At 31.5% G+C, this 12454-nt stretch overlaps 1 protein-coding gene across 1 annotated transcript in view; it reads left to right on the forward strand.

Annotated features, from left to right (window-relative positions):
* The window catches only part of LOC129219368 (rho GTPase-activating protein 190-like), a 205203-nt gene that overhangs the window by 86018 nt on the left and 106731 nt on the right, over positions 1 to 12454 (forward strand). Inside the window, 2 exon segments of the mRNA XM_054853744.1 lie at positions 1738 to 1947; positions 6522 to 6824. Of these exon segments, the coding sequence (XP_054709719.1) occupies positions 1738 to 1947; positions 6522 to 6824 (513 nt within the window).

Raw genomic sequence — 12454 nt, forward strand, 5'->3', positions numbered from 1 at the left:
TCCCCCCCCCCCCCCCGCTGCAAAATGCTGCTACGATTTTGGATTTTCAAAAGTTGGCAGTTCTGAGTACATAAATACTTTAGAAATGATATTGTTCAATACATATTGTTGCTTCAGATAAACAGTAGGATATCTTTACTGTTGTTATAAGGCTTAGTGTCTTAGTGTTGCTCTGAGGCGAGGAAATGTTGTCCAGCTTTTGCAAAAAAGCTTATTATTCTTTAAAAAGTAAGGACTCCATAGAAAGACCATATCTTTAAAAACATTCACTGTCTACATAGGCCGACCTGATAAGGAAAAAGAAAGCCCATTTCAAAATTTTATATCTCTCACTCATATTTTTAAAATATAAGTGATTAGGTAAAGGAAAATTGTGTTTGATTGATGCAATTAAGGAAAAGGGAAGGCAGATCCTCAGCAAATGCCTTGCATGCTTTCAAAATGTAGGGGTTGTCGATTCGGTTAGTATCTTTTAATGTGCTTATGCGTTTGAAAATTGTATTAAATTTTGCATGTTGGCGATGGACCTATTCCCCTCACCCACAAGGTCTTTGGCAAATGAGATGAATTCTTTCAAATGCAATGATATTTTTGCATAGAATGTCTTTTGATAATGATTATCTTTTGGGCTGTGATCTTTGGATAGTTTATTAATATATATATATAATATAGTAGAGATTTGTAGTAGAGCACCAACAAATGCCCCTTTGTTTTGCAGCTAAGTTTAGGAGCATTAATTTGGTCGGTATTCTCTAATGTATAATATATTTTATAATTTCATAATACATTAGAAAAATTAGTATAAAGTTAAGTAGATGTTGGTATTTGTGTGTTAAACACGTATGATTATTAACTAACACAATTAATTGGCTGCAACTGATTATAGTGATTGCTGATGATGTATTAATGTTTTACTCCCTAATGTTATTAGGTATAATGTAGATTGTTTAAACCAAATTAAATCATGATTTCCGTCATAGTTTTCAATCTTCAGCATAAAAACTCTAGACTTAATTTCTTTTTTTCACCAAATACGAATAAGTATATTTTGAGCAAACCAATGTGCTTAAATCACTAATGAGAATTTTCGGGCAGCTGTTTCAAGGATTTGAAAAACCTTCAGTACAGAACTCAAATAGTGAGTTAAAAAGAGCAACATAAAACAAGTAAAATATCATTTAATGATGGCGGGGAACAGTATACAAAACTTTAATCAGAAAGGAAAGTAGAAGAGCAAACCTTTAAAAGATTGCCTTAAAAGTTTTTGAGGAATAAAATTATTGGATGAAATGGCTAATAATACTAAATGCTGTAAATTTAAAAGTTTCCTCTTAAATACACAGGTTACTGTGTGCCTTAGGTTGACCAAGCTACTAACTAAATACTTGAATTTTCATGCTTAGTTAATAGAATGTTATTTTGTCAACAATAATAAAAAATTGGCTTACAGAGTTTGAATGAATTTTTGAATCTATTTTTATAAAAACATTGAGAAGGAAAAAATAAATGATCATTCACTGAAATAAACAAACTATTAATTCATTCCGAAAAATCGAGATTTTTTATATCTTTATCTCTCTCTCTCTTTGAGTGATGGAGAAATTATAGTATTAATCCATTAAGGACAAATTGGCTCATTCGTTCATCCAATTCCATTCTTTGTTGTGTAAATGATTTCTTTAAAAAGTATCGAACATGGAAGTATATGTGTCAAATTTTCTTTTTTTCTCCCCTCAGAGAATGGCAAAATGTTCGAATCAAACTTCAACAGCATCCAGATTTTAGTCAATATTTTCTTGAAAGTCCAGATGAACAACCATGGCAAGAAAGTGATTTAGTTGACAGCAACGAAACAAGAATTCCTCTTGATATTCTGGATTCTTCTGAAGCTGAGGCCTGTTTTGAGCAGCATAAAGCATCACTAGAAGCAGAAGATCATAGAAAAGAGTATTTTAATTTTTTCTATCTCATAATTTAATTTTCTTAATTATATTTAATTGATTTTGTATGCCCAACCTACTTGTTGAAGATTTGTTACTGGACTTTAAAATTCATTATATGAGTGTTCAGTAATTTTTTTGTAATGTTGGATAACAAAAACATTGGGCATTCATTTCTGTGTATACAGGGTTCCTACAAATGATTCATTTTTTTTCAAAACCCTGTACCATGAAATCTCATTACAACAAACTACCAATGAAATTCTTCGTTGTAACAACTTATTACTATCTTAAAACTATCTTAATTTTTATAAAAGTGTTAAATTTCCAAATATACACTCTATCATAGTTAAATATGCAACGTTTACCGTTACTAACCATCTAAAATATGATCAAACATTTTTTTTTCTGAAAAAACAAGGAGGAAAATATTGAACACTGACCATTTTATTCATTGTTCGTCTTCACAGAAAGTGTTATTTTCTTTTATACAAGAAAGTTATTCCTTACCCCCTTGAGAATTCACAGGGTGCCTCATGTTTGGCGCGTAGGTATCGACTTTGCATGGCTAGACACTGGCTTTTGGTGTCTCACATCTGCTTATATGTTTCAGCATGTGCGGATTTCCACCTTGAGTGACTCTGTTTCAAAAGTACAGGCTGAGTTTTCACGTTACGACTTGTGAAAGTAATTTTTTAATTTCCAAAACAGCAATAACTATAAAATCTTAATTTTGACGTTGGGAATAACATTTCTTTGTAACGAATTTTAGAAAAACTCGTTTTCTTAAAACAAGAATTTTTGCGCATTACCTTAATGGGTTTTAAAACAGAACCAAGCATTTTGTTCGTTGTAACGGATATTTTTATGCTGTATTGGTATTCATTGTAACTGGATTTCACTGTATATCCAAAGCATTGTAGGTACAGCAATGAAGAATATATGAAAATGATCACAAACTTATCAAAATTTGGAATTGTGTTAACCAGGTAGTAATTTGAGTGAGTGCAGTATTTTTAAAATGGCGATAAAACAAGAAAAAGCATTTTTTTTTGTTAAAAAGTGTATGATGTTTGTCTTGCATTGCTTTAGGGGCACATGAATGACCTTGTGTATGTACCCCCCATAGCTAGATAATGATGATGTGCACGCCCTGCACAGATACATTTGCGGCTGTGCAGACACATTTACTGCAAATATGTACTTGGCTCAAAATTTTAAAATTAATAACACAGGGTGGCGACAGATCAGGGAGATCAGGGAAAAGTCAGGGAACTTTATAAATTAGGGAAAAGTCAGGGAAATATCAGGGAATTTTGAAAAAATAACAAAAAATCAGGGAAAATTGATTTTATGAAGAATTTTTTTTTTTTTTTTTGCTTTACAAAATTAAGTACTTTAATTTCCTACGCATTTTCCGCCAATTATCTGTTCAAGAAAAAAAAAAGGAAAATTAATGAGATGCGATTATACATTGCTGCATATTTGTGCATCTTTTTTCCTCAATGTCAAAGTATTGAATCTTATTTATTCCCCACAGGATAAACTTCCTAAGATTGCTTCTGTGTCTGCTAGGTTGTTTATTTTACCTCATACTATTTTGTAGGTTTTTTCTCCCCAAAAAAATCGACTTGATATGTTTTTTTATCCATTTTATTAAAAATGTAGCATCTTTTTAAAATATATCTTTAGTTCAACAGCTTTACACAACTTAAAACGTTTAAAATACTGCAATTTATACAAACATACAATGGATTTCAAGTAGAGCAAAGAAAGAAAACCATTATCATTGGTAACGTAAATCAGGGAAATTTTTTGAACTTAATCAGGGAAATCAGGGAAAAGTCAGGGAACTTTTTTTCACAGTTCCTGTCGCCACCCTGTAACATTCAATAATGGTTATCTTGAAAATCTGTCGATAAATTAATGAAATTTATCTCTTGCTTTCATCGATACATCATTGAAAGCACAATAAGCATTGCATTACTGAAAATTTTGCCTACTCACTGTATATTTTTTTAAAGACGTGCAGATAGTTTTGAGTTGTGTGTGCGGATACTTTGTTGTTATCTTACTATGTTACCCCCATTACCAAAAACGTTAGAAGAACTCAAGAATAGGTCCATGCGACAGTAGTGACCATTACCAGGATGACATTACAAAATGTGTGGAGCGAGTTTACATAATGGTCATCACTGCGGCATGGTTGCTATACTTGAGTTTTGCTAACCAGGGCTATGGACGAAGGGAGTAAGAAGGAAAATGGCCGGCTCCGGCTCCTGGATTTTGAAACTTCCGACTCCAACTCCTGCAATTTTTTTCAATCCCCCCCCCCCTCATAGCAAGGGGAAAAAACATCGAAACAGAGATTAAAATATTAATTTGTTTTATGAAGTTTTCACGCTTTCTCACCAAAACTTATTTGAATTTACTGCCCCTTCGGAAGTTTCCACCCAGGCTACAGGCCCCAAATTGCTTCTCACTCTTCCTTTAGATCAGGCATTGCATTTACTGGAACATAACTGGTGCTTTTAATCAAAAATCTATGATTCTCAGAATTCTTTAGTTTTAAAGAGTAAATCAGTCAGTTTATTTCTAAGTAAATCAGAAGTTATTTCTGCAAGTTTCAAGCATTTTTGTTAGTGGTATGTTTTAGTGATCCAAAACGTTTTGAAGGGTCTGTTTTTGCAGTCATGATTTTTAACAGGTTCATTTAAAGAAATAATATTAAAAAAAATAGCAAATAGTATTTGTGAAGGTTCTACTTTATGAGCCCCTAATCAGACCTCTAATGCAGGTATCATTCTATATTATTTTCTTACTGATAGATATAAGTTATTGCAGATTATATTTGGTCGTCTTGAATGTTTTTTTCATCCTACACTTTGTTGAAAGAACTTCAAATTGTTAATTGAGGTATCCGCCTGCAAACTAATGATTTCTGTAAATATCAATTTTTTGCTTCAAAACATGATACCGTATTTGGGAAAGTTTTCTTAAATGTCACACAATTATTCCTTTGAAATGCTATTGACTTTTTTTATATATAAGACAGAGTTAACACATTAACTGATAAGTTACAAAACACGTCTAGCGTATTAACTTGGTTAAGCTTGTAGCGTATGAGCTTATCTAAGAGACCAGGTTTTGATTTATTGGTAGCATCCTAAAGCTGAATATCTATGTATGTGTGCTACGTATGCCCTTGAATCTGGTATGAGAGCAATAAATCCAGCAATTACTAGATAATTTGTAGTCTATTCTGTCAACTAAGCTCACATGCTATGAATTAACTCAATTTGTGGCGACCCACATGTTAAATGAATTATACCGAGTTCATGTGCACTGAAAATGTTATTTCTTCTTGCGTTGTTTAATTGTTCTCGTTTGCTATTTGCTCAGTTATGCACCTTAATATCATTGTACTCTTTCAAAAAATATCAAAATAAATGAATAAAAATAGTGCTAATAATGAACTTAGTATATTTTATTTGTATTTTTATCATTTATGTACTGCTAGCAGTATTTGCATGGCGATGCCCATCCTAAGAATTTAAAGGAAGTCCATTGAATAAAAAAAATCCACGATCCCTTCCATCCCTTCTGATATGAAATGATAATTTTTCTTCAACTAAAATGCATACACACATTTTCAAAAACCTATTAATCTCTTTGGAATTTAAAACTATTCGTCAAAACAAATAAAAGATTAACATTAGCTTTAAAAGTCAAAATAATCCTTCAACTGTATAGTTCATCACTTAACGCACTAAACAACCACACTGCCATAACCCTGTCCTTTAGTGAGTGAAGTGGGTTTTTTTCTGTAATTGAAAATGTTTCGCCAAATTAACATTACTATAATAAAAACGTTATAAAGAACAATCACAATTGAATAATACAACAAATGAAATTATTTACTTAGATAAATAATTATCTTCAACCAGAAGAACAAAAACATGTTGTAGAAATAAGGAAAACAAAACACAATAGAAAAATCCTACAAAATCAAATTATGTACCTGAATATCGAAAAAAAATATCTCATTCAAAAATCAGTACGCTGACCACAACAGTCCCACAATAAAGTAGCTATCGACACTGTCCCGCTGTTCTTGAGTTATAAATAGTGTAACTAATATGATTTTCTTTTATATATCGTCACCTCAGAGCAACAGTAAGACATCTAATCCCAGGAATAACAATAAGACATCTTACTGTTGCTCTGAAGCGAGGATATATAGATTTTTTTATTTTCAAAAAAAAAAAAAAAAATCTTGCATCTGCACATAAGAAGAATATTTGTTAATTTTTATTTTCAGTTTAGCCCCTTTAGTTTTTCTCTAGATATTGCAAGAAAATCTTTCAGTTTAGGGAGTTCAAAATAATGTATTTAAAGCTGTGATGACTGAAATCATTGATTTTTATCGTTTGTGGGTTAGGTATCTTATTCATTTAGGCACTTGTTTCCCCCTTCAAACATGAAGATATTTTTTTGAATAATTTTCTTTTATATTTTTTACTGTATACGTTAAAGTGTAATTACTTCAATGAATTTCAAAGGAACTTTATTTATTTTTAGCATGCGTCATGAGTTTAAAGAGCTTCTGGAAGAAACTGGTTATGTAACTCCAGGAAAGCCTCTATCTGAAGTGCAAGTGCTATTCATGGGAAGAGGATGTTATGAATCACTATCTGAACAAGATTTGTTGGAAATTTATGATGAGCACCAAAGAGAAATTACTGAAAAAGCTAAGCAAAATTTTCAAGAGCTTTTATTAGAAAATGCTGAAATTTTTTATCATTTTACAAGCATTGGACCTGGCAGTGTAATTACTCAAGAAGACATCAATAAAATTACAGATAAGCTTCAAGAAGATTTAAGGTGCGTTTTTTTTTTTTTTTTTGAAATGAAAATAATTGCCTCTTTATTATTTATTTTTGTTTTAGTGCCTGTTATATTTTGAAATAAGTCCCTTTTTTATATTAAGATAATTAAATTGTTTTTTTTTCAATCCTCTTTTCCTGGTCAATTTGTAGTATAGCTTGAGCTAACTGGCGTCTGACATAGTTATTTTATTTATGATAATTTTCATTAACTTTTTTGGACTGAATGAACTTTATTTTGAATTTTAGCCTTTGTGTCGTAATGCATATTACTTTCAAGTAGATATATGCATTTACTGAGAATTTTGCTTTTATCTCAAGCTCGTGTTTTTATTAATCAGGTGCTTTCCAGTTTGGAAATAAGTTATCTAGTTCTATCTCAGTGTGTACATGAATGGGCTAGTTCATTCATTTTTAAAATCTATATAAAACCAACCAGTCAGGGATTCGAATCCTGTAGGTGTCTTCATTCAAATTTCATTTTCTCCAATATGCTATGCATAAAAATAAATTCCCAAAAAGTCTCCAAAAAAGGATTCCTAAAATTTGATGATGAAATATGGATATTGATATTACAGTGGGGTCACCACATATCGAAGTATGTAGCAAAATTTCAGAAAAAAATCAATGTATGGAAATTTCAATATGTAGAAGAGATTTTAATTTTGTGATAATTACTTCTAATACATTAAATTAAAGTGAATATTTTTGTTCTAAACTCTATTTCTAATTCACATGCAAAACACATTATATGAAAATTAGTGATAGAAATATGAATTTATAAGAAAAATAAAATAAAATGAGAGCTACACTATTTTGAAAAATCAGATACTTAGGTATTTATTACATTGATCAGATTCGCATTATTTCTAAAAACGATTCAAATATCTTGCTGAACTGCCAGTTTTGCAAGAAGTTGAATAATTAAGTGTTCCCTTATATTCAGTTCGTTAGAAACTTTATCAAAAACAGTTTCTGGGAACTGAAGTCCAGGACACAGTGTTTCAAATGCCATTTTCACTTCGTTTTTTGTTAGCTAAGAAAGGCTTACATATTTTCATTGAACTTGACAAATTTTAGGGAAGAAATAATCGTCAAAGAAAAAGAATAATTGAAAATGTTTTAATAGGATAGGTTGCATCAAAATTTGGAAACTGTCTTGCAGTAAAAAAAATGAATACCAAATAAAACAATTTTTTTGTACATTCCTTGATTACAGGTGACTCCTGGGACTGATACTGACCCTACATGAACTTCCCTATTCTTTAAACTTCAATTTTTTTTATGGAAATGGTCTAACGTAGAATAAAATCTCCCAATATGTTAGGAAAAAAATTTCAATACATAGTTTTTTTTTATTGTAGAGAAAGTTTTTCTATGAAATTAACACAGAGGTATGAAAACTTCGATATACAAAAATTTTCAGCATGAGGAAGTTTGACTATCTATGAGTGTATTGACTTGAATGTCTTACTCTCGAAAAAACTCTCGGAATACTGTGTTTAAGAACTTATTTATGTGAATGTAACTTTATCTAGTTAAACAAATCTTGGAACTCATTTTTAGTCCGACCAAATTGAAAAATATTTTACTATTAAACAAATCTTTTAATATAAATATAACTCAGAACATCACTTTTCGGAATGAGCAGAATTTAATGTTCTCTTTGGGGTTTTGTAGATTTGTTCTATTTTTGCCTATAACATTCCTTTTCTTACAGTTTTATTTCTAAAAAAATTACTTTAAACAGACAACAAAAGAAGTCTTTTTTATCTTAGAAATAAATTACTTTGAAAAAACATTCTGATGTAAATGCTATTTCTCTTAAACATGTACATTTACTTTTGGTAAGCAAAATAACTGTGGATAAAAAGTGTATACAACATTTGACGACAAGTTTCATGTTTGAGCGCAGGATTGCACGATTCCCGCTATTTTTTTCCAAAACTACATTCAATAAAATCCTTATGCACACTGTTCCTGCTGTTTATCACTAGCAGACATTAGGGTGGGTGGATTTTAACTTTTTTTAAAAAAACAAATCGCCTGTAGTGGGAAAAGTTGTGTATTGGCATCAAATGTTTGTAAAATTTTTTTAGAAATCAAAATATATTTATATCTAGTCCAGTAGAAATAGCATTTGAGGTCAAACAAATTGCAACAGAAATTATTCTTCTGGGAAATTGTGGGTAACATGCTCCTAATGAACATACTAAAAATATACAGCCGTACTGTTGAAACATATGTTTTTTGACTGCCATTTTGAAAAATTACAGAAAAATTTTTAAATTAAAAAAAATTATTTGTAGGATCAAATGATAGAAAATTTCCAGCTAAAAATGAACAAAATATGAGATATTAAAAGAGAAGTGAACATACTAAAACTATTCTCCCGTTCTATCGCAAAAAATGGCATTTTTAACCAGCATCTTAGAAAAGTCATGAAAAAATAAAAAAAAAAAAAAGGTACCAAATGAAAGGAAATTTCAAGCTAAAAAGGAATATAGCATGAGATTTTTAAAGTGAAGTGAACATGAGAAAAATATACACCCGTGCTACCGTGAAAAAGTGTTTTTTTTTTCGGCAGCCATCTTGAAAAATCATGAAACATTTCCAAAATTTAAAAAAAACATGGGTGGCGTCAAATAAAAGTAAATTTCTCACATTGAAAAAGGATATTAATCCGATTTTTGAAGCAAAGTGTTTTTAAGAGGAAATAGGTAGAAAATGGTAAAACAATTATGCTTACATGAACTTGTGTTAGCACTGCAAGTGTTAATGCAATTCTTCAAAGATCATAATCTATTTGCTATTCTTTCAGGTGGTTTATAGAACATTTTTAAGGGAATGATGGCTAGCAAAAACAAAGTTACTGCAGAAAATTCTGATGTCATTAGAAGAAATATCCCAGATAAACTCAGCGGCAAAGGCTTTATTGCAGTTATATAAGCAGTAACGATGAGTAACGCGAGCACTGAAAAAGGATTATCATTGCTTGTGAGACTCACTAAGTAAATTCCTAATTCAAACACAGAGGATGCTAGCATGTATCTCCTTTGACAATAACGCTCAAGATGCTTGTAAATTTTTAAACTACGCCTATTTGACCATAGTACTCAGCAAATGAGAAAAACAGTTAAACCTTCATTGGCAAAATCGTTAGATACCTTGAATGAAAAAAAAATGATCTGCATGAGAGTACTTCCTACTTTCTTAATGGTGGCGCATTGGTTCATCAGTTACCCTGATCCACGTCTAAAATATTTGAAGAAATGAATCTCAACACGAAGCATATAAAAGCAAATGATTTGAAAAGGAGACCATAGTATTCAATGGGTGTAAAAAACCAAATATAAAAGCATTTAATCAAAACTCGCCTATAATTATTCCGAAAAACAATTTTCTTTCTAATGCTATAAACAACAGCGTTTTGTCAACATACTGGCGAATTCTTTTCAAAGGAGAGGTCATTCTGTGATTCAAGCGGAAGGTGACGCAGACACGGTGCTACTGAAAGAAACTAAAAATTGCCGAGGAAAAACACCTGACTGTAGTTGCGGATGATGCAGACATTTTAATCCTTTTTCTATATCGTTCTTTTAAGAATATTTTAATACATCACCCCCGAGTATCCCCTGTTCCTGTCTCTGTAGAGACTCACCAGATGAATATTTAATTACTGTTTGCCACACAATCTGATAAAGTTCATGACATTCAAAGCCATTCAGAAATCTATTCGTGGGAAAGCCTTGTTATGTTTTCTGAAAATGCCATAAAGAATATACAGTAATAATATTTCAACTATTATATTTATTAAAACTTAATCCAACATCGGCATCCAAATTAACCAACTATTAATACAACTGAATAATAATATCTATTGTCATGAGTATCCTTTGTTTTTAAGATTTAACTCTTAAGACTGTTCATCATGCCATTTCGGATTATGGAATTAATTGTTACTCTGGAATGTTTGGTTAAAATCGGTTGTAAGATTATTGTGTCCCCTTTTGTAAGTAACATCGACCCAGGCCACTTAAGCGAGCTTCGCTATAAGCAGTTCCTTAGGTAGAAGACTTCAGCTAAAAAAGAATTTGACATAGCTCGTTTGCCCTCAACGCAAAATGCATCAAAATATCATCTATATCGAGTAAATTTGCAGGGCTTTATTTGGAACAACCTTGAATTACAAACTCGTGATCCCACACTTTCGGGATGGCGGTAGATGGAGAATTTCAAACAATATCCAGACTTGAGCCCAGCTCTAGATCAACTCTTAGGGGAAGCTGCTGTACCCACGGACAAAATTTACATTTTAATTTTTGCTGGTCTCTGGGAATGGATAATCGATCGGAAAAAATTTCTGGCAGAATCTACAACTTATTATCTAATTTTGGCAATTTTTGTCAGGTGAAAATCTCAAAGCTTTCAACTTCAAAAAAAAATTTCTTACAAAAAATCTTTTTGTCCGTGGGTACAACAACCCATTCACCCCGCAGACTTTGTACCCATGGATGTACAAAAAAATAATATATTAATAGATCTGAGGAACTCAATTCTACTCGATACATTTTCATAAGCCATTTTATTTTGAAATACTTCAAACATTCATTGAAAATAACATTAAATAAAACATCCAACAGAAATTAAACTTTGAAAATTAATCAAAGGTTTCTTCCCCTTTTTTAAAAAAGTTTCCTTAATTTTTAACAGTAGTGAACTCTTTAAAAAAGTTATTACTCTTAAGAGAGTTAATGATGTTATGAATAATATGTTTTTAAACAAAAAAATAATTAGATTCATGATATAATGGCTCTCTATGTACCTACATAATAACCTCAATTTATATGCAAATTGATACTTTTTACCAAAATTAACCCATTACAAGAAATTCAGCTTAGATTAAACCAACAAAAATCTATAAAAGTCGACTTCAAATGAAAACAGGTGTGGTTGACGATCTGTAGATCCTACACCAGGTGGGGGTTACTTCAACACTATATCTTCAAGCTCTACTTCGAATTCATTATCTTTGTTGAAAGCAAATTTCGAATGTTGATGACAAGGCACCATTTTGAGGTACTTTACATTGTAAGACTCATGTGTGACCCAAGGAGACTAAAAATTGCTGTCCGTGGGTACATATGGTTATGTTTCGTTGGGTACAATGGTACGCCATTTTGGTTTTGCAAGCCAGTCACACCGACAGGACCACAGTTTTAAAACATTAAAAACAGAAACAAAACCTTCAAAATATAGGGAATCATGGTACCCACAACAAAAATGAATAATACAATCCACGACGGACGAAAAAAAAGAAATTGCTCATGTTTTTTACTTAGACCCTACTAAAACCAAAAAAATGTGATAGAATCTTAAATGTTCGTTTGATGGCGTCAAAACTTTCTGGGGTACTGGAGAGGGCTGTGACACACATTGAACCCCAATTAGGATCTCTCTCTCGACGATAAACTGGGATTTCCCAATCAACGTCCGTAGGTACAATCGTTCATGGGTACAGCAGCTTCCCCTACTTCCCAAAATACACTAGAAGAACCGTGTAACACTGCAAAATGTGTATGCCATCGATGTGGACTTCCATACTCGGTAATTTGTAAAACTGTTGTG

Source organism: Uloborus diversus, chromosome 3 (genome assembly GCF_026930045.1).
Source record: "Uloborus diversus isolate 005 chromosome 3, Udiv.v.3.1, whole genome shotgun sequence".
In the NCBI taxonomy this organism is placed as follows: Eukaryota; Metazoa; Arthropoda; class Arachnida; order Araneae; family Uloboridae; genus Uloborus; species Uloborus diversus.